The sequence below is a fragment of the Ranitomeya imitator genome, chromosome 5 (assembly GCF_032444005.1).
Source record: "Ranitomeya imitator isolate aRanImi1 chromosome 5, aRanImi1.pri, whole genome shotgun sequence".
NCBI lineage: Eukaryota > Metazoa > Chordata > Amphibia > Anura > Dendrobatidae > Ranitomeya > Ranitomeya imitator.
The window spans coordinates 133,083,584-133,109,451 of record NC_091286.1 but is presented as its reverse complement, the minus strand read 5'-3'; the positions used below and the strand labels follow the sequence as shown (position 1 = coordinate 133,109,451).

At 42.4% G+C, this 25,868-nt stretch overlaps 1 protein-coding gene across 2 annotated transcripts in view; it reads right to left on the bottom strand.

Moving 5' to 3' along the window:
• The window catches only part of ADGB (androglobin), a 591,174-nt gene that overhangs the window by 103,896 nt on the left and 461,410 nt on the right, over positions 1 to 25,868 (bottom strand). For both annotated transcript variants that reach the window (XM_069769164.1, XM_069769163.1), the window contains exon 33: positions 6,458 to 6,554. In XM_069769164.1, the coding sequence (XP_069625265.1) occupies positions 6,458 to 6,554 (97 nt within the window). The remainder of the gene's footprint in view (positions 1 to 6,457; positions 6,555 to 25,868) is intronic.

Genomic DNA, 25,868 nt, shown 5'->3' with positions numbered 1-25,868 from the left:
TGCACCTTCCCCATTGAGGTGCAGCCCGTCCCTAGCGTAGAACATGTAGCCAACTGAGAAGTTGGCCCAGTTCTGCAGGAACCCAAACCCCTCCTTCCTACACCAATTCTTGAGCCACTTATTAACCTCCCTAATCTCCCATTGTATCTCTTGCGTGGCACGGGGTACAGGCAGTATTTCGGAAAATACCACGCTGGAGGTCCTTGCTTTCAGCTTGCAGCCTAATTCCCTGAAATCGTTTTTAAGGACCTTCCACCTACCTATAACTTTGTCATTTGTCCTTTGTCCTCACCAGCCCCTCCCAGTAATCAGTCAACCCGATCAGCGATGTGTCAGACTCGAGCGCCAGGTAGGCCGCACACCGTTCGACAATTCCTGTCTTTGTGACAGATTTCCCTATCTGTTCCCCTAATAATTGAGTCCCCCACTACCAGCACCTGTCTGGCCTGCCCTGCTCTCCTACTTCCCTCCTTACTGGAGCAGTCACTCCTCCGGCTTTCAGAGGACATGCCTTGCTGCAACAGTGCTACTCCTGTACTGGCACCCCCTCATCTGCCAACTTAGCAAATTTATTGGGGTGTGCCAGATCAGGACTAGCCTCCCTGGCACTCTTCCCTCTACCCAGCCTTGTAACTGTCACCCAGCTTGCTGCTTCACTGTCCTGCAGCTCCATCCTACCATCCCCCGCCTCATCTATCCCATTGAGCGTCTGCTCAGTGAGCAGAAGACTCCTTTCCATATTGTCCATGGATCTCAGTATTGCCAGCTGCACATTTAGATTTAGAATCTGGGTTTCCAAATGCACAACGTGCTCACATCTCGCAGAGCAGTATGCACTCTCGACTGGCTGCTCAAGGACTGCATACATGTGGCAAGACGTGCACTGGATGGCATTAACAAGAGTGGAGCACATTTCCTAATGGGGATTGCGCCACACAGAAACATTAAAAAATAAATAAATGCAGAGTATTAATAAAACACAGACAGCAATTCAGTAATTCCTCCCTTGGAAACTCCCTGAATCTAAAGTCACTGAATCTCAAGTCATGCTTACCGCCGTTCACACTTACACTCAGGTCACACTCAGCTCGTTCACACTCGCTAAGCTGAAGATTTAAAGAATTTTTTTTTCTCATATCATTGAACACAGTGCCAGTGTGGATAGGATTTTGTTAGACTTCATCTTCTCACACATTTTTATTTGTGTAGTGAAACCTCCTTAAAATACCATCTCTTAAAGAATACAAGCTGCAAGCTACAAAAGTTTATTGTCTCAGATTGTTTTATTTCCCATTCATCTACTATATAATTGTCTAAGGGTCACTTCCGTCTATCTGTCCTTCTGTCACGGTTATTCATTCGCTGATTGGTCTCGGCAGCTGCCTGTCATAGCTGCCGCGACCAATCAGCGACGGCCACAGTCTGGAAAAAAATGGCCGATCCTTCCTCCTCGCAGTCAGTGCCCGGCGTCCGCATACTCCTCTCCGGTCAGGGCTCACACAGGGTTAATGGCAGCGTTGACGGCGGTGGAACGCACTCGGTTAACGCTGCTATTAACCCTGTGTGACCACCTTTTTACTATTCATGCTGCCTATGCAGCATGAAAAGTAAAAATATCTAATATTAAAAATAATGAAAAAATAAAAAATAGTTACATACTCACCCTCCGGTGGCCCCCCCGGATCAGGACCGGCCTTTTCCGCTCCGCGCGACACCACGGTGACCGCTGCATGCATTGCGGTCTCGCGAGATGATGACGTACGGTCTCGTGAGACCGCTACGTCATCATCGCGCGAGACCGCAATGCAATCTTCAGACCGGACCACGCGCCAAGCATCGGGAACCGGCCGCTTCGATCCGGAGGCTCCAGAAGGTGAGTATGTTACTATTTTTTATTTTAATTCTTTTTTTTTTAACAGGGATATGGTGCATACTACGTGACTGGCCAATATACTACGTGACTGGCCAATATACTACGTGACTGGCCAATATACTACGTGACTGTGCTGTATACTACGTGACTGGGCAATATACTACGTGGCTCTGTGCTGTATACTACGTGGCTCTGTGCTGTATACTACGTGGCTCTGTGCTGTATATTACGTGGCTCTGTGCTGTATACTACGTGGCTCTGTGCTGTATACTACGTGGCTCTGTGCTGTATACTACGTGGCTCTGTGCTGTATATTACGTGGCTCTGTGCTGTATACTACGTGGCTCTGTGCTGTATACTACGTGGTTCTGTGCTGCATACTATGTGACTGTGCTGTATACTACGTGGCTCTGTGCTGTATACTACGTGGCTCTGTGCTGTATACTACGTGGCTCTGTGCTGTATACTACGTGGTTCTGTGCTGCATACTATGTGACTGTGCTGTATACTACGTGGCTCTGTGCTGTATACTACGTGGCTCTGTGCTGTATACTACGTGGCTCTGTGCTGTATACTACGTGGCTCTGTGCTGTATACTACGTGGCTCTGTGCTGTATACTACATGGCTCTGTGCGTAGCTGGGCAATATACTATGTGACTGGGCAATATACTACGTGAACTACGTGGCTGGGCAATATACTACGTGGCTGGGCAATATACTACGTGGCTGGGCAATATATTACGTGACTGGGCAATATACTACGTGGCTGGGCAATATATTACGTGACTGGGCAATATACTACGTGACTGGGCAATATATTACGTGGCTGGGCAATATACTATGTGGCTGGGCAATATACTACGTGGCTGGGCAATATACTACGTGGCTGGGCAATATACTACGTGGCTGGGCAATATACTATGTGGACATACATATTCTAGAATACCCGATGCGTTAGAATCGGGCCACCATCTAGTTGTATATATAAGCCTCTGATTTGAGAAATATGCACTTAGAAGACATACAGTTGAAACCAGAAGGTTACATACACTATATGAAAAGACACATGCATGTTTTTCTCAAGATCTGACATGAAATCAAAGTAAGGGTAAGTTCACACAGGGCGTTTTTGCGGTGTTATTTTATGCTAATTTTCAGCTGCTTTTTACAGTACCAGCAAAGCCTATGAGATTTCAGAAATCTCAAGCACACACATTGGGTTTTTCTGTGATCAGTAATTTGTGCTTTGCAGCATTTTTTTGACATAGGGCATGTCACTTCTTTCAGCGTTTCTTCAGCGTTTTTCACCCATTGACTTGAATGGGTGGTGAAAAAATGCTGCAAATATGCTAGGTTGACTTTTCTTGCAGCGTATTTGCTTCAGAAAAGTCAAGGAGAGCTGGATGTGACGTCACACTTGGCTCTGCTACATCTAGATGGCAGGCTGCATGATACATTCATGCAGCCTGTCATCCAGCAGCGGACGGGGCATTTACTGTCATCCCCGCCGGTCAGAGAGCTGCGGCCTCCCACTGTCAGAAGACAGCGGGGAGCGCTCAGCTGTGATCGGAGGTGTAAACTCACCTCCGATCACTAGTGTCACCTGATGGGACTACTGATCCCATCATCTGACACCTACAGCTACTAATTACAGTGAGAGCAGGAGCGGTGGATGAGAGTTTTCATCTGCCGCTCCTACGCTATAAATAAATAAAAAAAAACAGCTTGGGTTCCCCCTAATTTCGATAACCAGCCAGACAAAACTCACAGCTGGGGTCTGCAACCCCCAGCTGTCAGCTTCAGCAAGGCTAGTTATCAAAAATAGAGGGGTCCTCACGTTTTCTAAAAAAAATTATTAAATAAATAATTTTTAAAAACCGGCGTGGGGTCCCCCCCATTTTTGACAACCAGCCTTGCTAAAGCTCACAGCAGGGGGCTGGTATTCTCAGGCTGCTAAGGGGCCATTGATATAGGCCCCCCCAGCCTAAAAATAGCAGCCTGCAGCTGCCTAGAAAAGGCTCATCTATTAGATGCGCCAATTCCGGCACTTTGCCTGGCTGCCCTGTAGCTGTGGCAAGCGGGGTAATAAGGGGTTAATGTCACCTTGCTTTTGTAAGGTTACATTAAGCCAGCTTAGTAATGGAGAGGTGTCAATAAGACCACACAGTTTTGACCATATTTTTATTGCTCTGCCATTCCAAGGCGAAGCCCTTGATCTACTGAAATAAAAATAAAATAGAAAAGCAAAAGTATACTCCCTCATCCGTTGTAGTCCAAAATAACGAGTGTTCCACGCAGTATCTAGGGGAGATAAAAGCTTACAACGGGAACGCTGCTAATGCGACCACACCCGGCTGTAAGCTACTGGGGAATGAATGAGACGGAGTGGGCGCAGGCTCAGTAACTAACGGTGACGTCACTGAGCCTGCGCTCCCTCACTGCCTGACTGGAGGTAACCTCTACACCGTGGGAAAATGCTGGGGAAAAGGTTACCGCAGGTAATGTATCTATTCTATCTATTCTATCAATCTATCTATTCATTCTATCTATTCTGTCAATCTATCTATTCTATCTATTCATTCTATCTACAGGAAGTTTTTTTTTCTCTTTGTGCACTCAACTTTATTGGCATGCGCAAAGAGAAAAAAAACGAATGAAAAAACGCACCAAAAACGCCACAAAAAAACACACCAAAAACGCACCTAAACCTGCATTTTTGGAGCAGCTTCTTTTCTTTCCTGCCAAGATGATCAGGTTTTGCTGCAGAAAAAAAACGCTGTAAAAATGCCCTGTGTGAACTTACCTTAAACCTTTCCCTTTTTAGGATTACCATAATTATTAATATTTGCCAAATGCCAGAATAATGAGAGAGAAAGAGAATATTTTAAGACATTTTTTTTACTTACTGCAAAGTCAAAAGTATTTTGCCTTGCGCAGGCATGTACTACGGAGGACAGAGAATGAACTTCAATCCAATACTGCGGCCAGCATGCAGCCAGCATGAAAGGGTGAATCAAACACCTGAAAACTCCGTCCATATGACCGAAAACCGGTCCCGCCAAATTCAGGTGACAGGTTCCCTTTAAATCCACTTTGTTACCATTTTGGCAGTTTGCTTTGCGTCATCATCTTCACAAGGTCTTTTGCTTTTGTCCTTGGGTTGATACAGTATGTACATTTCGGACCAAAGCACGTTCATTTCAGGGTCACAGAACCTGTCTCCTTCCTGATTCCCATTTGTTTTTACTTGCGTATAATTGTTTGTACAGATAAACGAGGCATCTTCGGGTATCTTGAAATTGTACCCAAGGATGAGCCAGACTTGTGCAAGTCCTCAATTCTTTCCCTGATATATAGGCTAATTTCTTGAGACTTTCCCCATGGTGCTACACAAAGAAGCAGTGTGTTTCAGGTGTGCATTAAAATACATCCACAAGTGTCTCTAATTACCGTAACTCAGATGTTGCCAAAAAAGCTTCCAAACACATGACATCATCATATGGGCAGTCCAGAATTGTTAAAAGGAAAAGTATTCTTAGAGTATATAATTTTTTGATTTTGCAGTAAGTTCTAAAAATGCCTTAAAACATTATGATACAGGAAAGATATATATATCTTTGTACCGTGTTAGCCAGTAGATAGAAAAATATTTAGAATTGAGAGTCCTCAGTGGTTGATACCTTTTAATGGCTAACTGAAAAGATGGTAACAAATTGCAAGCTTTTGAGACTACTCAGGCCTCTTCATCAGGGATAGACTAAAAGAAATTCTGGAGAATCACATATTTATGCACAAAACATCACGGAAAAAAAACAAAAAAAAACATGGATAAGACAGGTGACATGAAGCTGAATTACCATGGGTGATAAACAGTTATTACCCATGGTAATTCTGCTTCATGTCACCTGTCTTATCCATGCTTTTTTTTTCCTGGATGTTTTGTGCATAAATATGTGTTTCTCCAGAATTTCTTTTAGTCTTTGCCTGATGAAGAGGTCTGAGTAGTCTCCAAAGCTTGCAATTTGTTACCATCTTTTCAGTTAGCCATTAAAAGGTATCAACCACCGAGGACTCTCAATTCTAAATATTTTTAAAACATTATGTCTCTTATTATTGTGGCATTTGGCAAATATTAAGAATTATGGTAATCCCAACTGACCTAAAACGGGAAAGGTTTATTCTGATTTCATGTCAGATATTGAGAAAAACCTGCATCCTCTAGAATGTAAGCCCGCAAGGGCAGGGTCCTCGTTGTTCTGTATCAGTCTGTCATTGTTAGTTTGTTTACTGTAAGTGATATCTGTAATTTATATGTAACCCCTTCTCATGTACAGCACCATGGAATCAATGGTGCTATATAAATAAATAACAATAATAATAATAATGTGTTTTTTATATAGTGTATGTAAAGTTGTGATTTCAACTACATGTTTACTTTGTTGTAGGTCATCATAAATCACTAAATGTTTCAAGGGTTTTGTTCTTGTTTATTATCTGCACCCCACTTTGGATATTGGTTGGATATCACCAGTTACTCTACGTAATGCCTCTAGTAACTGTAGTATAAATACTCTGCTGCTTACCTAATAAAAAGAGATAAATCCAAAGGCTCCAATTCTCCTTTCAATGTCAGCCTTTGTTGTTTAGATGACTGAGCGTCTTGGATTTTTGAAGTCAAACCTGCAAGAAAGAGAAATGTGTAATTGATCATTATCAGAGTGATAATATACCGTATACTGTGTTTAGCAAACTAATAATATACTATGCAGACATACAAATAATAATAATAAAAAAAAATAAAACTAGGACACATATATGGAAATAATTTCAAAAATAAAAGAAAAATGTTTAGAAACTGCAATACTTTTAGGAAAAACGAAGAGAAATCTACTGCAGGATAGAACAGTATAAAGAGGGGCTGAGACAACAATATATCGCAGGATGGGGCTGAGAAGAGTATTGTTCTGAAAGATTAGCCTGAATGTACAGGGGCTGAGATGAGAAATGTATTACAGGATGGGAATGAGAGGAATCATGTACTACAAGATGGGTCTAACCTCCAAGGGTGGACCGAAGTGCTAAACAGCAGGCAACTGAGGAAAAGAGACAATAACTGTATTGGAACCACAATCTAAAATAGCAGAAGACAACTGCTGGTCCTCACATACACTATGCAGAGGCAAAAAACAGGGCTGCACTTGCTCTGAAATAGGAACACAAAGGAGGAGTTATGGGGTGGGGTTAGATGAAAGAAGAATAAGACTAACAGGAAGTGCAGTTTTTGACATGGGTCTTGGAAAACCACTTTAGTAGAGTATTCAGTGTTATGTGATGTCATCAAGTTAACATTAAAATATGAATTCACACAAATACATGTAAAAAGGATTCAGGTACAACAAAGACATTGAAAAGATTATTTTGGTTCCTTATGGTACCATGGTGACTGTATGTGATTAGGGAAAGGGGTCCTGAACCGTCCCTAGGTCTGGGGCCCCAACTATCCCTGCTCCCTTTAAAGGTGACGACTTTTAGGCCACCAGCCTTACTGTTCTCCTTTTATTCACTAAGTTGTCTCCTCCCTCTCCTCCAGGAGGCCAGGCACAGAAATGCTAGTGAATTAACAATTAAAACAGACAGGGATAACAGAAAGCAACAAACATGTAAAAAAACTCACCAAATGTAGAGCGGAATATAGGGAGGGATTGGAATGTACCAACAGATTAGGAATAGGACAATGAAGAAAGCATACACCCCAAAACAGTACGCAACTATCTCCAATAGAAACAACGATCCCCAATTCAGCAGAGCATCTCCATAGAGCTAGGAAGCAAAGCTTTCACTGGCAAGGAAGAAATGGTAAGGTCAGATTTTATAGAGAGAGGAAATGACCAGGTCAGAAACAGCTGTGAGATGGTGTTAGGGATCGAGTTCCCACCTCTGTACAGGGGGAATCTCGAGCCATCTCCGCTGCGGTCTCCCATTCTTCTCCTGCCGCAGTGGAGCCTGCTCGGCGAAGGCGTCGGTCCCAGTGTCTCGCTCAGTCTGACACTATGCAAAGGGTTACTGCTGCCTTTCCAGCTTCTGCCATTGTAGCCAGTACTGGTCAGCGGCGAGCAGATGTCTTTGGGACTAAGTCCTACTTTTTCTCTTCTGAGCATGCCCAGAGTAAGATCTCTCATTGGAGATCAAGGGTCACATGCACAGGTACTGCAGCAACTTCCATTGGTCCTCTAGGAAGGTCCTGAAGTTGCTCAAGCTCTGTGGCAGCCTCCCATTGGTCCTTCTGGGAAGGTCCTGTAGTTGCTGCAGCTATAAAAGCTTTGCATGACCGCATGGCCATGCGCTAGTATTAATCCTTGTTATGTGCTTTGCGCCATTGTGGTCATGTATGCCTGTGTTCAGGGTCGGCTGTAAACGCCATTAGAATACCGGCATCTCCAGTCAGGAGTTTGGTTGCATGTATTCAGGGCCCGGCTGAAATAAGCCACTACACTGTGTTCCAAATTATTGTGCAAATTGGATTTAAGTGTCATAAAGATTTAATTGTTTTGTTTTTCAAATAAACTCGTGGATGGTATTGTGTCTCAGGGCTCAATAGATAACTAAAATCAATCTTAAACACGTGATAATTAGTTTTCCAGGTGATTCTAATTAAAGGAAAACTACTTAAAAATGATGTTCCACATTATTAAGCAGGTCAAAGGTTTCAAGCAATATGAGAAATAAAAAGGATCTCTCTGCTGCTGAAAAGCGTTAAATAGTGCAATGCCTTGGACAAGGTATGAAAAAATTAGATATTTCACAAAAACTTTGTGATCATCATACTGTGAAGAGATTTGTGACTGAAACAGAGCACAGACAGAGTTCATGCAGATAAAGGCATAATGAGGAAGGTTTCTGCCAGACAAATTCATTAGATTAAGAGAGCAGCTGCCAAAATACCATTACAAAGCAGCAAACAGTTATTTGAAGCTGCTGGTGCCTCTGGAGTCCCTCGAACCTCAAGGTGTAGGATCCTTCAAAGGCTTGCTGTGGTGCATAAACCTACTATTTGGCCACCCCTAAACAGTGTTCATGAGCATAAACGGTTGCAGTGGGCCCAGACATACATGAACACTAATTTTCAAACAGTCTTGTTTACTGATGAGTGTCGAGCAACCCTGGATGGTCCAGATGGATGGAGTAGTGGATGGTTGGTGGATGGCCACCATGCCACAATAAGGCTGCAATGTCAGCAAGGAGGAGGAGAAATCATGTTTTGGGCAGGAATCATGGGGAAACAGCTGGGTGGGCCCTTTAAGGTTCCTGAAGATGTGAAAATGACCTCTGTAAAGTAAATAGCATTTCTGACTGACAACTTTCTTCCATGGTCCAAAAAGCAGAAACGTGCCTTCAGGACCAAAATCATCTTCATGCATGACAATGCCCCATCTCATGCTGCAAATAATACCTCTGAGTCATTGGTTGCTATGGGCATAAAAAGAGATAAACTCATGGTGTGGCCACCATCTTCCCCTGACCTCAACCCTATAGAGAACCTTTGGAGTATCATCCAGCAAAAGATCTATGAGGGTGAGAGGCAGTTCACATCAAAACAGTGGCTCTGGGAGGCTATTCTGACCTCATGCAAAGAAATACAAGCAGAAACTCTCCAAAAACTCACAAGTTCAATGGATGCAAGAATTGTGAAGGTGATATCAAGGAAGGGTTCCTATGTTAACATGTAACTTGGCCTGTTTGGATGTTTTGGAGTTAAATAGCTTTTTAGTTCAATGACTGTGACCTCCTAATGCTGCAAATTCAACAAATGAGCATTTTCAGTTCTCTAAAACATATCAAATGTTTAGAAATTCTACTGTGCCTAATAATTTGGAACAGTGCATTTTGAGTTTTATTCATTTTGGAGATTATACTGTTATCATTGGGAGGTTTCTTCAATAAAATTCGATGTATAATCTAACGGGTGATGACATTTCTTAGACTGACTGTCATTTGCACCGACCATTTAGGAAAATCAGAGAAAAATGTCAACTGCATAATAATTTGGAACATAGTGTAGAATACCGGCTCCTCCGGTGAGGAATTGGTTGTGTGCTTTCCTGACTGCATGACCACTGACTGCTATCTGTTCAGCAGTTATCTGTGTGCTCCTGTGAGCTTAACAGGACACAGTCCTTTTCTATATCAGTGACTCTGTAAGGTAACATAGTTCGCATATACCACCAAATTGTGCCATTTACTAGCAGCAGGTTCCTCCTGCACAGTGGACCCCGGGCTGCGAACACACCAATAACATCATCTATTTACTCGGTGCGTTCCGCTAGCCCTAATAGATGGAGCTGCAAGTTTCTAACCACCATAGAAAAGGTCAATAACCTCTTCAGCACCAAAGGAAACTAAATCCATTTAATATGAAACACAAACTCACAGAGTAAATGGAAGATATGCAATTCACAATAGAAAGTGACTTTCAAACCCCAGATCTCCCAGTGTATCTGAAGAAATTTATACAAAAAATTTGAGCTGTATTATATTTTGGATTTGATGGATAACAGTCCCCAGAACTGAAAATGGAGCTGTTAGGAAAAAAGGTAGACCAGCACAGAAACAACAGTATTGTTTTCACCATCATTTTTAAGTAGTAAACAGAATGACACTTTGACTACTTCATGTGCGGTTTCTTGAATTTCGCACTCATACTATACACAGAGACAGCGTGGCACTCATCTGCCATGTCAGGCAGACACAACAGGCTTTGCTGCGCGCATCTGTCATATTGTGATTGTATCCTTATATACTAGGAGACAAAGGGATATTAATGATTATTATATTAAACTAAGATTTTTCATTGTTCAATACTGAATGAAGCCACTACTTTAACGTGCAACAGCTATGATTCATATTCTTCTGAATCTGTAGGATAAGAGCCTGTTTGCCTGTGACAAATGCCAATGATTTCTTTATAGTCTTCAAAGCTAAGAAAATCAGCTTTCATCAACAGACCAATTTAAACCATGAAAGCGTGTTCTTTCTAGGTCATAAAAATAACACTTCTACAGGCACTCACTCAGCCTGAGCAACAGGAAACATGATGTAAAAAGATCATTTTCTTAATTATTACGGCCTTACTCCATTAAAATACATCTCAGATGCATGTAGGTGCAGGGGGCAAATTTATTGAAAATGTCTAATTTTTAAATAGTGCAAACTTAAACTAGACAGGGTTAAATATATCCCTATGGCGCCTGTTGGATGAAAAATTTGGTGCATTTTTCTAGTCTACGTTTATACAACTTATTACCTTGTGCCAGAAATTGAATTTAAAATTTGCATTTTAGGCCACCACCCTTCCCCAAGAAAGTACACACCTTTTCCGCAGTCATGCTCCAATGGTGGTTGCACCACAGAAAGTGTATACAATATGTAATAAATGCGGTACAAGGTATGTATGTTTTTTTGTGAGTCAAGTTGCGCTTGAATGCTGTCACATTTAGTATGCTAAAGAATGTCTGGCACCCGAGACTTCACGCATCAAATAGGCCATATCCTAATTCACAAATGGATTTATTAGATATAATAAAAAAAATAAAACTGAGATCTATGCATTTTGTCTAAACAAAAACCCTTCATACAACTGTGATAGTTTGGTCCGATAGGCTTACAGCAAATCTCTTCAATTCACCTACCGTTCTATTGTTTGCATGCAATAGGAAAGCGTAATAAACCTCACAATAAAGCTGCTGTTACAAGGGATAGGGAGGTGCCATTTGAAGAAGAAAAATGTCATTTTGGTTCATTTCCTTTCTTCTTACTGTCTACTTTAGGTTAGGATTGTCCAATATTTAATTCTGGAAACTAATGGCTTCCAGTCTTTGCACTAATGAAAGCTAATAAGTCTTCAACAGCTTTATTAAAGTTGAAATAAAGGGCACCAATCTGAACCTATTAGGCTATATATGTTCTATGCACTAAGAGCTTTGGTTCCATAGTGGGAAATAGGGTCAGAAATGAACATTATGCACCTATTACTGCAGAAGGAGGAATCATTTCCATCTGTTGTTGATGTGTGTGGACATTTGTTTTCAGCAGGTCCTGTTGTATGCCAAATAGACAACAGTGATTTTCATTGGGGGGAGAGTTATGATAAAAAGGTATGTGGAGAAAGAGGTAAGGTTTCTCCTTGTGGAGAGTGACAAACCAGCTCTGGCTTGTCAAGGTAAGGAGGCTTATTCGCCATGCAATGCTCCTCTGGGAAATTTTATATGCAAATTGCCTCTTCAGATCGCTACTTCCAACAGGTGGTGCTATAGGGTTCAAGTCCTCTTTCTCTCTGAAGAGGCAATTTGCGTGGAGAAAGTAATTCTTTTTAACAAGGTATATAAGAATATGGCTATTAATGATACACATGGTTTACATAGATCTATGTTCATTACCAGTTTCACAGATTAATTATTACATTTTTAACACGGTGTTCCAAAAGCCAAATGCTTGTACATAGCACTACAATGCTGTTGGTCAGATGAAAAGGTTAATAAACCTAAATATTTAAGAAATTAAAAGTGATTTTTTTGTCTTTGTTAGGGGAATATCTATGTGTGGATCATTATTGCTCAACTATTAGTATGCAGAATTATTATGAAAAGCATATATGTTCCCATCGTAATTGTTCATTTTCACCTGTTAAAGTGAGAATAATAACCAAACAGCTCAAAAAGAACAAAAATAAATTTCTGGCATTTAAAAAATATATATCAGTGATCAACAGAGCAACCCTTCTTTTCAATAACACACATAAGCTATCCAACCATGGAATCTGTTAGTTTCTTAATCTGTTGATGATAAAACTTTTTCGGGGACACCAGCCACAGCCTCACAGACACTGTTCAGAGAGGTGTACTGTTTTCCTTCACTGTAAATTTCCTGTTTAAGAAGGGACCAAAAGTTTTAAATATGTTATAGCTCAGGTGTGGAAGAGGCCATGTCATTATTCTTTAATTTTAAAGCCCTTACTAGCTAGTCGAACAGTGAAGACTTTGATGCATGTGATGAAGCATTATCCTGCATAAAACTCATGATTTGCTTGAAAAATGCAAACGTTTTTCTTTACCACTGCTTGAAGAAAGTGTCTTCTATAACCTGGTAGTTGATTTGGGAGTTGAATTTGACTCTGTCTTTAACCCAAAAAGGTCTAACTAGCTCCTCTTTAATAATACCAGAACATAGCAACACCCTGCCTCCACCTTGCTGGCATATGAATCAATGTGCAAGTCTATGCCTGTTATTGATCCATCCACGGTTCTATCCATCTGGTCCGTCAAGAGTCACTCTCATCTCTTCAGTCCATAAAACCTTTGAAAAATCTGTCTTCAGATAATTCTTGGCACAGTCTTGATGTTTCAACTTCTGTGTCTTGTTCAGTGGTGGTTGGGTTTCAGTCTTTCTTACCTTGGCCATGTCTCTGAACATGTAACACATTGTACACCTGGGAACTCCAGGGTGGTTGCAGTTCTGGAATATGACAACACCGGAGGATAATAAGCTCTTGGACACTATGTTTGATTCTTCTGATATATTTTACAATTAATTTGCATCTTTTTTTCCTCAATACCCTGTTAACTATTTGTAACAAAACTTTTGATGGCTCTGTGATCAATATCTTGGCAATGTAAGACATTTAACAATTTTTGACGTTTTCAGAGTCAGTTAAAGGGAAACTGTCAACATATTTGACCGATCTAAACTATTAGTATGGGCATACATGTTATAGAATGCTGGAAAAAGTCCTACCTGTGTCCTCTCAGGCGGCAAAGTTATATTCCAGGCAACATCCTCCCCATAGCCTGAAAGAGGTCCTTTACATAAGGTGATAAAAGATGATTTGTCAACAACAAGGCATCTGGTATAAGGCATACAGGGAGGACTTTTTTCAGCAGTCTATAACCTGTATGCTCATATTAGCAGTTTAGATAGGTCAAATGTGGTGACAGATTCCTTTTAAATCTCTTTTAGGCCCATCAGTAAACTTAATGGTTATATTATAATCCATTGTTTTTCTCTCCTGTTTTTGTCTTGTGATTTTTTGTTTATATTTATCTGGAAGGATCAGTATATGCGTAATTCTGCACGATACAATGGGGAAAATACGTATTTGATACACTGCTAATTTTGCAAGTTTTTCCACCTACAAAGAATGGAGAGGTCTGTAATTTTTTGTAGGTATATTTCAACTGTGACAGGCTGAATCTAAAAACATCAAGAAAATCACATTGTATGATTTTACATAATTAATTTGCATTTTAATGCAGGAAATAAGTATTTGATACATTAAAAAAATAGAACTTAATATTTGGTATGCGTTTACAATTTGATTGCATTTACAGAAGTTAGACGTTTCCTGTAGTTCTTGACCAAGTTTGCACACACTGCAGCAGGGATTTTGGTCCACTCCTCCATACAGATGTTCTCCAGATCTTTCAGTTTTTGGGGCAGTCATTGGGCAACTTTGAGTTTCATCTTCCTCCAAAGATTTTCTATTGGGTTCAGGTCTGGAGACTGCCTAGGCTTACTGAACCACTCCTCAGTTGCCCTGGCTGTGTGCTTCGGGTCATTGTCATGCTGGAAGACCCAGCCACCAAGGAAGGAGGTTGGCCAAAATCTCACAATACATGACCTCATCCATCCTCCTTCAAATCAATACAGTGCAGTTGTCCTGTACCCTTTTCAGAAAAGCACCCCCAAAATATGTTGTTTCTCCCACCATGCTTCACGGTTAGGATGGTGTTCTTAGGGTTGTACTCATCCTTACTCTTCCTCCAAACATGATGAGTGGAGTTGATACTGAAAAGTTCTATTTTGGTCTCATCTGACCATATGACCTTCTCCCATGCCTTCTCTGCATCATCCAGATGGTCATTGGGACTGGACATGTGCTGCCTTGAGCAGGTGGACCTTGCGTGCCCTGCAGGATTTTAATCCATGACAATTTAGTGTGTTACTAATGGTAATGTTTGAGAATGTGGTCCCAGCTCTTTTCAGGGAACTGAGGAACTGAGGAAGAAAGCCGCATGCTTTTGATACAAGTTGGATTTGGTTCAGCTCAGATCTTTGTGACGTCAGGCATCCTCCAAATCTTTTAAAATCAAGACCTCCCAACAATTTCTTTGTACACAACAAAATGCTATATTTCTAGGATTCCATTATGCACTAATGTCCTTAAAGGAGACAAAATGTATCATCCGGACTTTTATACTTACCTATACATACATTTATTTACAATTTTTCACATTTGTTTTTTCACGCTACTTATAACATGAGTTTGTCAATGGTCACCTTGCAACTCTAAAATTGGCTACCACTAACAGATTTAGCACAAGCCACCATCATTACCAGATCCCTGGAGTTGCCCTGGCCTTCACCTTTAACCCCTGTAAAGGGATCAAGACTTAGTTCAGTCAAGGTACAAAATGTGAGGTTAATGTACAAAATCAGAAAATGGTAAAGTTTCACAGCCTTCCAAGTTTTTACGCAAATGCTATTTTTCTCTGGTTTTTCTAAATGGTTGATGTAAATTAGTTAGTATAAAGCTCAAATCATCAAATGCTGGCGTATAAATCAAATTTTATTGAACAAACCCCCAGTGATAATGGTATTTTTAACCCCTTAATGACCACCGATACGCCTTTTAACAGTGGTAGTTAAGGGCACGTATTCCTCAGCGCAGCTTTTTAATGGCGCTGAGAAATAAGGTTATAGTGCACCTCAGCGTAGGAAAATCTCCAGGGTCTCAGCTACAGGGAGTAGCTGAGACCCCGGAGAACATGATTCGGGATGGTTTTTACTGTCGCCAGTATTGCGATCATTGTTATTCATGGAAAAACGGCAACTGCAAAAAAAAAGTCAGATTTCCCATTTATTTCTCTCTCCTTTGATATGATCTAACACATCAGAGGAGAGAGAAATGGGTCCCCTGAGCCACCTTGGTACCTCTGCTACATTCGGCACCTCCTGCATCAAACAGTCCTGTCCCCCGGCATCTTCTTCCGGGAAGAAAATGGCGGGCTCACGCGCAGTGCGCCCACCAAGATCTGTCGGCCGGCACCAGTAGGAGATTTTTCCTATTGGTTCATTTTGATCACTGTGATAGACCCTAACACAGTGATCAAAATAAAAAAAATAGTAAATCAAACCCCCTTTATCACCCCCTGAGCTACCGTATATACTCGTGTATAAGCTAAGTTTTTCAGCCCCTTTTTTTTACTTAAAAAGACCCCCCTCATCTTATACATGAGTGACGTTCCCAGTGCGGAGGTCCCCAGTGTCTCTGGAACATGTCCACGCTCCGCTGCAGCCTCGGTAAGTGTTCCGGTGGTTGGTGACAGAGACAGCGGTCGACTTTGGCACTGGGACAAGTGCCGGGGTCCTGAGCAGGCGGGGACACTGGCGTGCTATGGGGGCCCGGTACCTGTGCTGCCGCTTGCTCAGGACACCGGCACTTGCGATATTCACCTGTCCCCGTTCCACCACCACGCTGTGTCTTCCGCATCCTCTGGTTGTGACGTTCAGGTCAGAGGGCGCGATGACGTGATTAGTGCGCGCCCTCTGCCTGAACAGTCACTGAGATCAGGCGACGCTGAGGAGCAGCGGGCAGTGACAAGAGGTGAGTATGTCATTTTTCTTTTTATTGCAGCAGCAGATATACAATAATCATATCAGCATAAACTGCACTGATATGATGAGCATTATATGGGGCAAATTTTCTATGGAGCATTTTATGGGGCCATAATCAACCTTTATACAGCATTATATGGGGCAAATTTTCTATGGAGCATCTTATGGGGCCATAATCAACGTTTATGCAGCATTATATTATTATTATTATTATTATTATTTATTATTATAGCGCCATTTATTCCATGGCGCTTTACATGTGAGGAGGGGTATACATAATAAAACAAGTACAATAATCTTGAAAAATACAAGTCACAACTGGTACAGGAGGAGAGAGGACCCTGCCCGCGAGGGCTCACAATCTACAAGGGATGGGTGAGGATACAGTAGGTGAGGGTAGAGCTGGCCGTGCAGCGGTTTGGTCAATCGGTGGTTACTGCAGGTTGTAGGCTTGTCGGAAGAGGTGGGTCTTCAGGTTCTTTTTGAAGGTTTCGATGGTAGGCGAGAGTCTGATATGTTGTGGTAGAGCATTCCAGAGTAGGGGGGATGCACGAGAGAAATCTTGTATGCGATTGTGGGAAGAGGAGATAATAGGGGAGTAGAGAAGGAGATCTTGTGAGGATCGGAGGTTGCGTGCAGGAAAGTACCGGGAGACGAGGTCACAGATGTATGGAGGAGACAGGTTGTGGATGGCTTTATATGTCATGGTTAGGCTTTTGTACTGGAGTCTCTGGGTGATGGGGAGCCAGTGCAGGGATTGACAGAGGGGAGAGGCCGGGGAATAGCGGGGGGACAGGTGGATTAGTCGGGCAGCAGAGTTTAGAATAGATTGGTGGGGTGCAAGAGTGTTAGAGGGGAGGCCACAGAGCAGGAGGTTACAGTAGTCAAGGCGGGAGATGATGAGGGCATGGACTAGGGTTTTTGCAGATTCTTGGTTTAGGAATGTGCGGATCCGTGAAATATTTTTGAGTTGGAGGCGGCAGGAAGTGGAAAGGGTTTGGATATGTGGTTTAAAGGAGAGATCAGTGTCAAGGATTACCCCAAGACAGCGGGCTTGTGGGACTGGGGAGAGTGGGCAGCCGTTTACTGTAATGGATAGGTTCGTTGGGGAGATCGCGTGAGATGGGGGAAAGATGATGAATTCTGTTTTGTCCATGTTAAGTTTTAGAAATCTAGTGGAGAAGAAGGATGAAATAGCAGACAGACATTGAGGGATTCTGGTTAGTAGGGAGGTGATATCTGGTCCAGAGATGTAGATCTGTGTGTCGTCAGCATAGAGATGATACTGAAAGCCGTGAGATTCTATGAGCTGTCCCAGGCCAAAGGTGTAGATGGAGAAGAGCAGGGGTCCTAGAACTGAACCTTGCGGGACTCCGACAGATAGGGGGCGAGGTGAGGAGGTGGTGTGTGAGTGGGAGACGCTGAATGTACGGTCAGTTAGGTATGATGAGATCCAGGATAGGGCCAATTCTGTGATGCCAAGGGATGAGAGGGTCTGCAGCAGCAGGGAATGGTCCACTGTGTCAAAGGCAGAGGACAGGTCCAGGAGGAGGAGGACAGAGTAGTGTCGCTTGCTCTTGGCGGTTAATAGGTCATTGGTGACCTTAGTTAGGGCAGTTTCAGTGGAGTGGTGTGACCGGAAGCCTGATTGAAAGCGGTCGAAGAAGGAGCAGGAAGATAGATGGGAGGACAGTTCAATATGGACATGTTGTTCCAGTAGTTTTGAGGCAAAGGGGAGAAGTGATATAGGGCGATAGCTAGATACAGAGGATGGGTCAAGAGAGGGCTTTTTGAGGATAGGTGTGATTGTGGCATGTTTAAAGCTTGAGGGGAAAATGCCAGTTGTTAGTGATAGGTTAAAGAGATGGGTTAGGGTTGGGATGAAGACTGTGGTGAGGTTTGGGATGAAGTGGGATGGGAGTGGGTCAAGTGCACAGGTGGTGAGATGCGATCTTGAGAGTAGAGTGGAGAGTCCGTCTTCTGTAATGGTGGAGAAGTTGGTTTTGGAGGTGGAGGGCTGGGTAGTTGGGAGGAAGGGTTCTGGGGGTTGTTTACTAAAATTGTCTCTGATGTTCTCAATTTTCTGCTTGAAAAATGAGGCGAAGTCTTCAGCTGAGATGAGTGGGGAGGGAGGAGGTGCTGGGGGACGGAGGAGAGAGTTGAAGGTGTTGAATAACTGTTTGGGGTTGTGAGACAGGGAGGATATGAGAGATGAGAAGTAGGTTTGTTTTACTGTGGCGAGCGTGGTTTTGAAAGCAGTGAGGGACTGTTTGAATGCGATGAAGTGCTCGATGGAGTGGGATCTTTTCCATCTGCGCTCAGCAGCTCTGGAAGCTCGCCTCAGTTCTTTTGTCATGCTGGTGTGCCAGGGTTGTCTGTTGATTTTGCGAGCTTTGGTATGTGTGAGAGGGGCAAGAGATTCCAAAGCTGCAGCTATTGTGGTGTTATATAGAGTGGCAGCATCATCCGCATTGTGTAGGGAGCTTATGTCTGTGAGAGGGAGGAGGGATTCAGAGAGTGAGTGAAGATCAAGGTGTTTAAGATTTCTGCGAGGGTGTGAGAGTTTGTGGGGTGGGGGTTGTAGACAAGGAGTGGAAAGGGAAGAGAATGTAAGTAGGTTGTGGTCAGAAAGAGGAAGAGGTGAGTTTGAGAGGTTAGATAGGGAGCAGAGGCGGGTGAGAATGAGGTCCAGTGTGTGACCATCTTTGTGGGTGGCTGTAGAAGACCATTGAGTGAGGCCAAAGGAGGAAGTGAGAGATAGAAGTTTAGTGGCAGCTGAGAGGGAAGTGTCAATGGGGATGTTGAAGTCGCCCATGATGATAGTGGGGATGTCAGCGGCGAGGAAGTGGAGTAGCCAGGTGGTGAAGTGGTCGAAGAAGGTGGTGGCTGGCCCTGGGGGACGGTAGATGACAGCCAGTTGGAGGTTGGAGGGGGAGTAGATGCGCACAGAGTGCACCTCAAAGGAAGGGAGGATAACAGAGGGTGGCAGTGGGATTGGGGTGAAGGAGCAGTTATCTGACAGGAGAAAACCAACTCCTCCGCCATGCTTGCTGCTGGGGCGGGGTGTGTGAGAAAGGTGGAAGCCACCGTAAGAGAGTGCCGCAGGGGAGGCTGTGTCAGAAGGGGTGAGCCAGGTTTCAGTGATGCCGAGGAAGGAGAGTTTGTTATTGATAAAGAGGTCATGGATAAATGGAAGTTTATTGCAGACAGAGCGTGCGTTCCATAGTGCTCCAGATAGGGAAATTGGGGGAGTGGGGGCAGGATGAATGGGTATGAGGTTACTGTGGTTGCGAGGACGTGTAGAGGATCGTGGCAGGGGATTAGAAATGAGTGTGGGGATGTGATGAGGAGGGCCAGGATTTGGGGATATGTCGCCAGCAATGAGGAGCAGCAGACAGAGCGTTAGAAGGTGTGAGCTGGATAGGTCATGATGTGGCCGTGTGTGCCTGGCAAGAAAGGATTGTATGTGGAGGAATAGTTCTGTGGAGGAGGTGAGATGACTGGGGAGGATGGAGGGAGAAATGACTAGTTCTTTACTGGGTGGAGGGACTACAGGAGATAGGAAGAAATAGAGTAGTATGGGGGTGAATGTGAAAAGAAACCGAAACATTATAGTGGTTTTCTATTCCTTTACCTTCCAGTCAATTCCAGTCCAATTCTAGTCTAATTCATAGCAATTAAAAAACTGCAATTTAAAAATGCAATTTCTAAGATGGTCAGACACGTCTGGTCAGACTCATGGCTATGAATTTATGGGCACCTAAGGGCTCACAGCTGAGAGGGAGGATGTGGGCGTGTGTGTCTAGAGCACATGTTCACAGTTAAGCCAGGTCATAAAGAGGGGGTGGGGTAGATGGCCACTCAGGTATGCAAGCAAGAAGCAAGGGAAGTGAAATACGAATGGATAGAAAACAATGGGTAAGCAAAGCATACCAGGTGGGAATTATATGCAGTTCACATAAACACACATTGCAGGAAAGGCAGAGTAGATGGACAGCAGCATACCAGGTGGGAATTATATGCAGTTCACATAAACACACATTGCAGGAAAGGCAGAGTAGATGGACAGCAGCATACCAGGTGGGAATTATATGCAGTTCACATAAACACACATTGCAGGAAAGGCAGAGTAGATGGACAGCAGCATACCAGGTGGGAATTATATGCAGTTCACATAAACACACATTGCAGGAAAGGCAGAGTAGATGGACAGCAGCATACCAGGTGGGAATTATATGCAGTTCACATAAACACACATTGCAGGAAAGGCAGAGTAGATGGACAGCAGCATACCTGTGGGTAGACAAAACAGCTTGATTAGAGGATACAGGTGGTGATGAGGATGATGAAAGTACAGCAGTGATGAATGCTCAAATGCCCCATGGAATTCTAGTCTAATTCATAGCAATTAAAAAACTGCAATTTAAAAATGCAATTTCTAAGATGGTCAGACACGTCTGGTCAGACTCATGGCTATGAATTTATGAATTTATATGAGGCATATTTTCTATAGAACATCTTATGGGGCCATCATCAACCTTTATGCAGCATTATATGGGGCAAATTTTCTATGGAGCATCTTATGGGGCCATCATCAACCTTTATGCAGCATTATATGGGGCAAATTTTCTATGGAGCATCTTATGAGGCCATAATCAACCTATATGCAGTATTATATGGGGCACATTTTCAATGGAGCATCTTATGGGGCCATAATCAACCTATATGCAGCATTATATGGGGCAAATTTTTCTATGAAGCATCTTATGGAGCTATAATCAACCTATATGCAGCATTATATGGGGCAAATTTTTCTATGGAGCATCTTATGGGGCCATAATCAACCTATTTGCAGCATTATATGGGGCAAATTTTTCTATGGATTATCTTATGGGGCCATAACCTTTATGCAGCATTATATGAGGCAAATTTTGTATGGAGCATCTTATGGGGCCATCATTAACCTTTGTGCAGCATTATATGGGGCATATTTTTCTATGGAGCATCGTATCGGGCCATCATTAACCTTTATGGAGCATTTCATGGTGCATATTTTTGTATGGAGCATCTTATGAGGCTCTTGATTCAATGTGGATATTCAAAAACATTTAATCTACTGATGTCTCAATTAATTTTACTTTTATTGATATCTATTTTCATTTTTGAAATTTACCAGTAGCTGTTGCATTTCCCAACCTAAGCTTATACTCGAGTCAATAAGTTTTCCCAGTTTTTTGTGCCAAAATTAGGTACCTCGGCTTATACTCGGGTCGACTTATACTCGAGTATATATGGTAAGTGAAAATAATAAAAGAAAAAAAAAATATTTCTTTTCCATTTTTCCATTAGGGTTAGGGTTGGGTCTAGGGTTAGGGTTGGGTATAGAGCTAGGGTTAAGGTTGGGGCTATGGTTGGGGTTAGAGCTAGGGTTAGAGTTGGGCTAGGGTTAGGGTTGGTCTAGGGTTAGGGTTGGGGTTAAAGCTAGGGTTAGGGTTGGAGCTAGGGTTAGAGCTAAGGTTGAGCTAGGGTTAGGGCTAGGGTTAGGGTTGGGGCTAAGGTTATGGTTGGGGTTAGAGCTAGGGTTAGGGTTTGGTAGGATTAGGGCCAGGGTTAGAGCTAGGGTTAGGGTTGGGCTAGGGTTAGGGTTGGGGCTAGGGTTAAAGCTAGGGTTAGGGTTGGGGCTAAGGTTAGGGTTGGAGCTAGGGTTAGGGTTGGGCTATGGTTAGGGTTGGGGCTAGGGTTGGGGTTTTGGTTGTGTTGGGGTTAGGGTTGTGTTGGGCTTAGGGTTGTGTTGGGGTTAGGGTTGTGGTGTTGGGGTTAGGGTAGTGTTGAGAATAGGGTTGTGGTTAGGATTATGGTTGGGATTATGGTTAGGGATGTGTTGGGGTTGGGGTTAGCGCTATGTTAAGATTGTAGTTAGAATTGGGGGGTTTCCACTGTTTAGGTATATCAGGGGATCTCTAAAGGTGACATGGGTCCTGCCATTGATTCCAGCCAATTTTGCGTTCAAAAAGTCAAACGGTGCTCCCTCCCTTCTGAGCCCTCCATGTACCCAAACAGTGGCTTTCCCCCACATATGGGGTATCGGCACACTCAGGAGAAATTGTACATCAAATATGTGGTCCAATTTCTCCTGATACAATTGTGAAAATAAAAAAGTTTGGTTCCAAAGCACATTTTTGTGAAAAATGTAAAATGTTCATTTTTTCCTTCCACACTGCTTTAGTTCTCGTGAAGCACCTGAAGGGTTAATAAACTTCTTGAATGTGGTTTTGCACACCGTGAGGGGTGTAGTTTTTAGAATGGTGTCACTTTTGGGTATTTTCTGTCATAGTGACCCCCTAAACTTACTGTAAATATGAGGTGGTCCCTAAAAAAAGTTTTGTAAATTTTGTTGGAAAAATAAGAAATCGCTGGTCAACTTTTAACCCTTATAATGTCCTAACAATAAAAAATATGTTTCCAAAATTGTGCTGATGTAAAGTAGACACGTGGGAAATGTTATTTATCAACTATTTTGTGTGATATGACTCTCTGATTTAAGGACACAAAAATTAAAATTTTGAAAATTTCTAAATTTTCAAAATTTTTGTCAAATTTCTGTTTTTTTCATAAATAAGCGCAAGTCATATCAAATTTTTTTTTACCACTAACATGTCAACATGTACAATATGTCACAAATGAACATTCTCAGAATCAGTGGGATCCGTTGAAGTGTTTCAGAGCTATAACTTCATAAAGTATCAGTGGTCAGAATTGTAAAGATTGGCTTGGTCATTAAGTACAAAATTGGCTCTGCCAGTTAAACTAAAAAAAAAAACGCAAAATGCACTTTTCTAAACTATTATGCAGAACAAAGTTTCCATATATTTTATAGGTTGTAAAGAAGTGAAGGATCATTTGTTGAATATGCAGCATTAAGGGGTCACATTTACTGAAATCAAAAGCTTTTTCAATCAAAAATATCACTCAAAAACATCTTAACAGGCCAAATTAAATGTTAACATAGGATCCCTTCTTTGATATTACTTTCACAACCCATTGAACATGGGAGTTTTTATATAGTTTCTGCTTGAACTTCTTTGCAGGATTTCAGATTAGCCCCCAGAGCTGCTGTTTAATTTGAACTGCTTTTCACCTGCAAAGATCTTTTGCTTGAGAATACTACAAAGGTTCTCAATAGGGTTGAGGTCAGTGAAAGATGGTGATCACACCATGAGTTTCTCTCCTTTTATGCCCATAGCAGCCAAAGACTCAGAGGTATTCTTTGCAGCATGGGATGGGGTACTGTGATACTTGAAGATGATTTTGCTATTGATGGCACAGTTCTTTTTGTACCATGGAAAAAAGTGGTCAGTCAGAAACTCTATACTTTGCCTAGGTCGTTTTCACACCTTCAGGGACCTTAAAGGGGCCTACCAGCTTTCTCTCTCTGGCCCAAATCATGACTCTGCCACCTCTTTGCTGACGTTGCATTCTTGTTGGAATATGGTGGCCATCCATCAACCATCCACTACTCCATCCATATGGACCATCTAGGGTTGTATGGCACTCATCATTAAACAAGACTATTCTTCAGGGATGTCTTGGCAAACTGCAACCATTTCTGCTTGTGAGTACTGTTTAGGGGTAGCCGAATTGTAGCTTTATAAACAATTGCAAGCCTCTGGAGGATCCTACATCATGAGGTTCACACGACTCCAGAGGCGCTAGCAGATTCAAATACCTGTTTGCTGCTTTGTGATGGTATTTTATTAGTTGCTCTCTTAATTCAATTAATTTGTCTGGCAGAAACCTTCCTCATTATGCCTTTATCTGCTCACAACCGTTTGTGCACTGTATCAGCCACAAATCTCTTCACAGTATAATGATCACGCATGAGGTTTTCATGAAATATCTAATGTTTCATACCTTCTCCAAGGCATTGCACTATTTGACACTATTTGACAGTAGAGATATCCTTTTTCTTTCCCATATTGCTTGAAACCTGTGTCCTGCTGAATAATGTGGAACGTCCTTCTTAAGTAGTTTTCCTTTAATTGGGCACACCTGGCAAGCTAATTATCACAAGTGTTTGAGATTGATTTCAGTGATCCAAAGATCCTTGAGACACAATATCATCCATGAGTTTAATTGAAAAATTACAACTTTATGACACTTAAATACACTTTACATAATAATTTGGAACTCGGTGTAGTCAGGGAGTGGGCAAAGGTCCAAGTAAAAAGCTCTAAATCAGGCAAGTAGAACAATAACTAGCAGTGGGAGCATTAGTAAGGTGTGGTGCTCTCTTATTAGCCAAGGCAGGGAGCTGAATACTGCAGCTGGATAGCACATGCTCCTACACGGCCAGACTGGATGGCACTACTGGTCCCAGCCATCCTTACATAGTTACATAGTTACATAGTTATTAAGGTTGAAGGAAGACTATAAGTCCATCTAGTTCAACCCATAGCCTAACCTAACATGCCCTAACATGTTGATCCAGAGGAAGGCAAAAAAAACCCATGTGGCAAATAGTAAGCTCCACATTGGGGAAAAAAATTCCTTCCCGACTCCAAATACGGCAATCAGACTAGTTCCCTGGATCAACGCCCTATCAAGGAATCTAGTGTATATACCCTGTAACATTATACTTTTCCAGAAAGGTATCCAGTCCCCTCTTAAATTTAAGTAACAAATCACTCATTACAACATCATATGGCAGAGAGTTCCATAGTCTCACTGCTCTTACAGTAAAGAATCCACATCTGTTATTATGCTTAAACCTTTTTTCCTCCAAACGCAGAGGATGCCCCTTAGTCCCGGTTTCAGGTCTATGATTAAAAAGATCATCAGAAAGGTCCTTGTACTGTCCCCTCATATATTTATGCATTAACATAAGATCACCCCTTAGTCTTCGTTTTTCCAAACTAAATAGCCCCAAGTGTAATAACCTATCTTGGTATTGCAGACCCCCCAGTCCTCTAATAACCTTGGTCGCTCTTCTCTGCACCCGCTCTAGTTCAGCTATGTCTTTCTTATACACCGGAGACCAGAACTGTGCACAGTATTCTAAGTGTGGTCGAACTAGTGACTTGTATAGAGGTAAAATTATGCTCTCCTCATGAGCATCTATGCCTCTTTTAATGCATCCCATTATTTTATTTGCCTTTGTAGCAGCTGCCTGACACTGGCCACTGAATATGAGTTTGTCATCCACCCATATTCCCAGGTCTTTTTCATTGACGGTTTTGCCCAGAGTTTTAGAATTAAGCACATAATTATACATCTTATTTCTTCTACCCAAGTGCACGACCTTACATTTACCCCCATTAAAGCTCATTT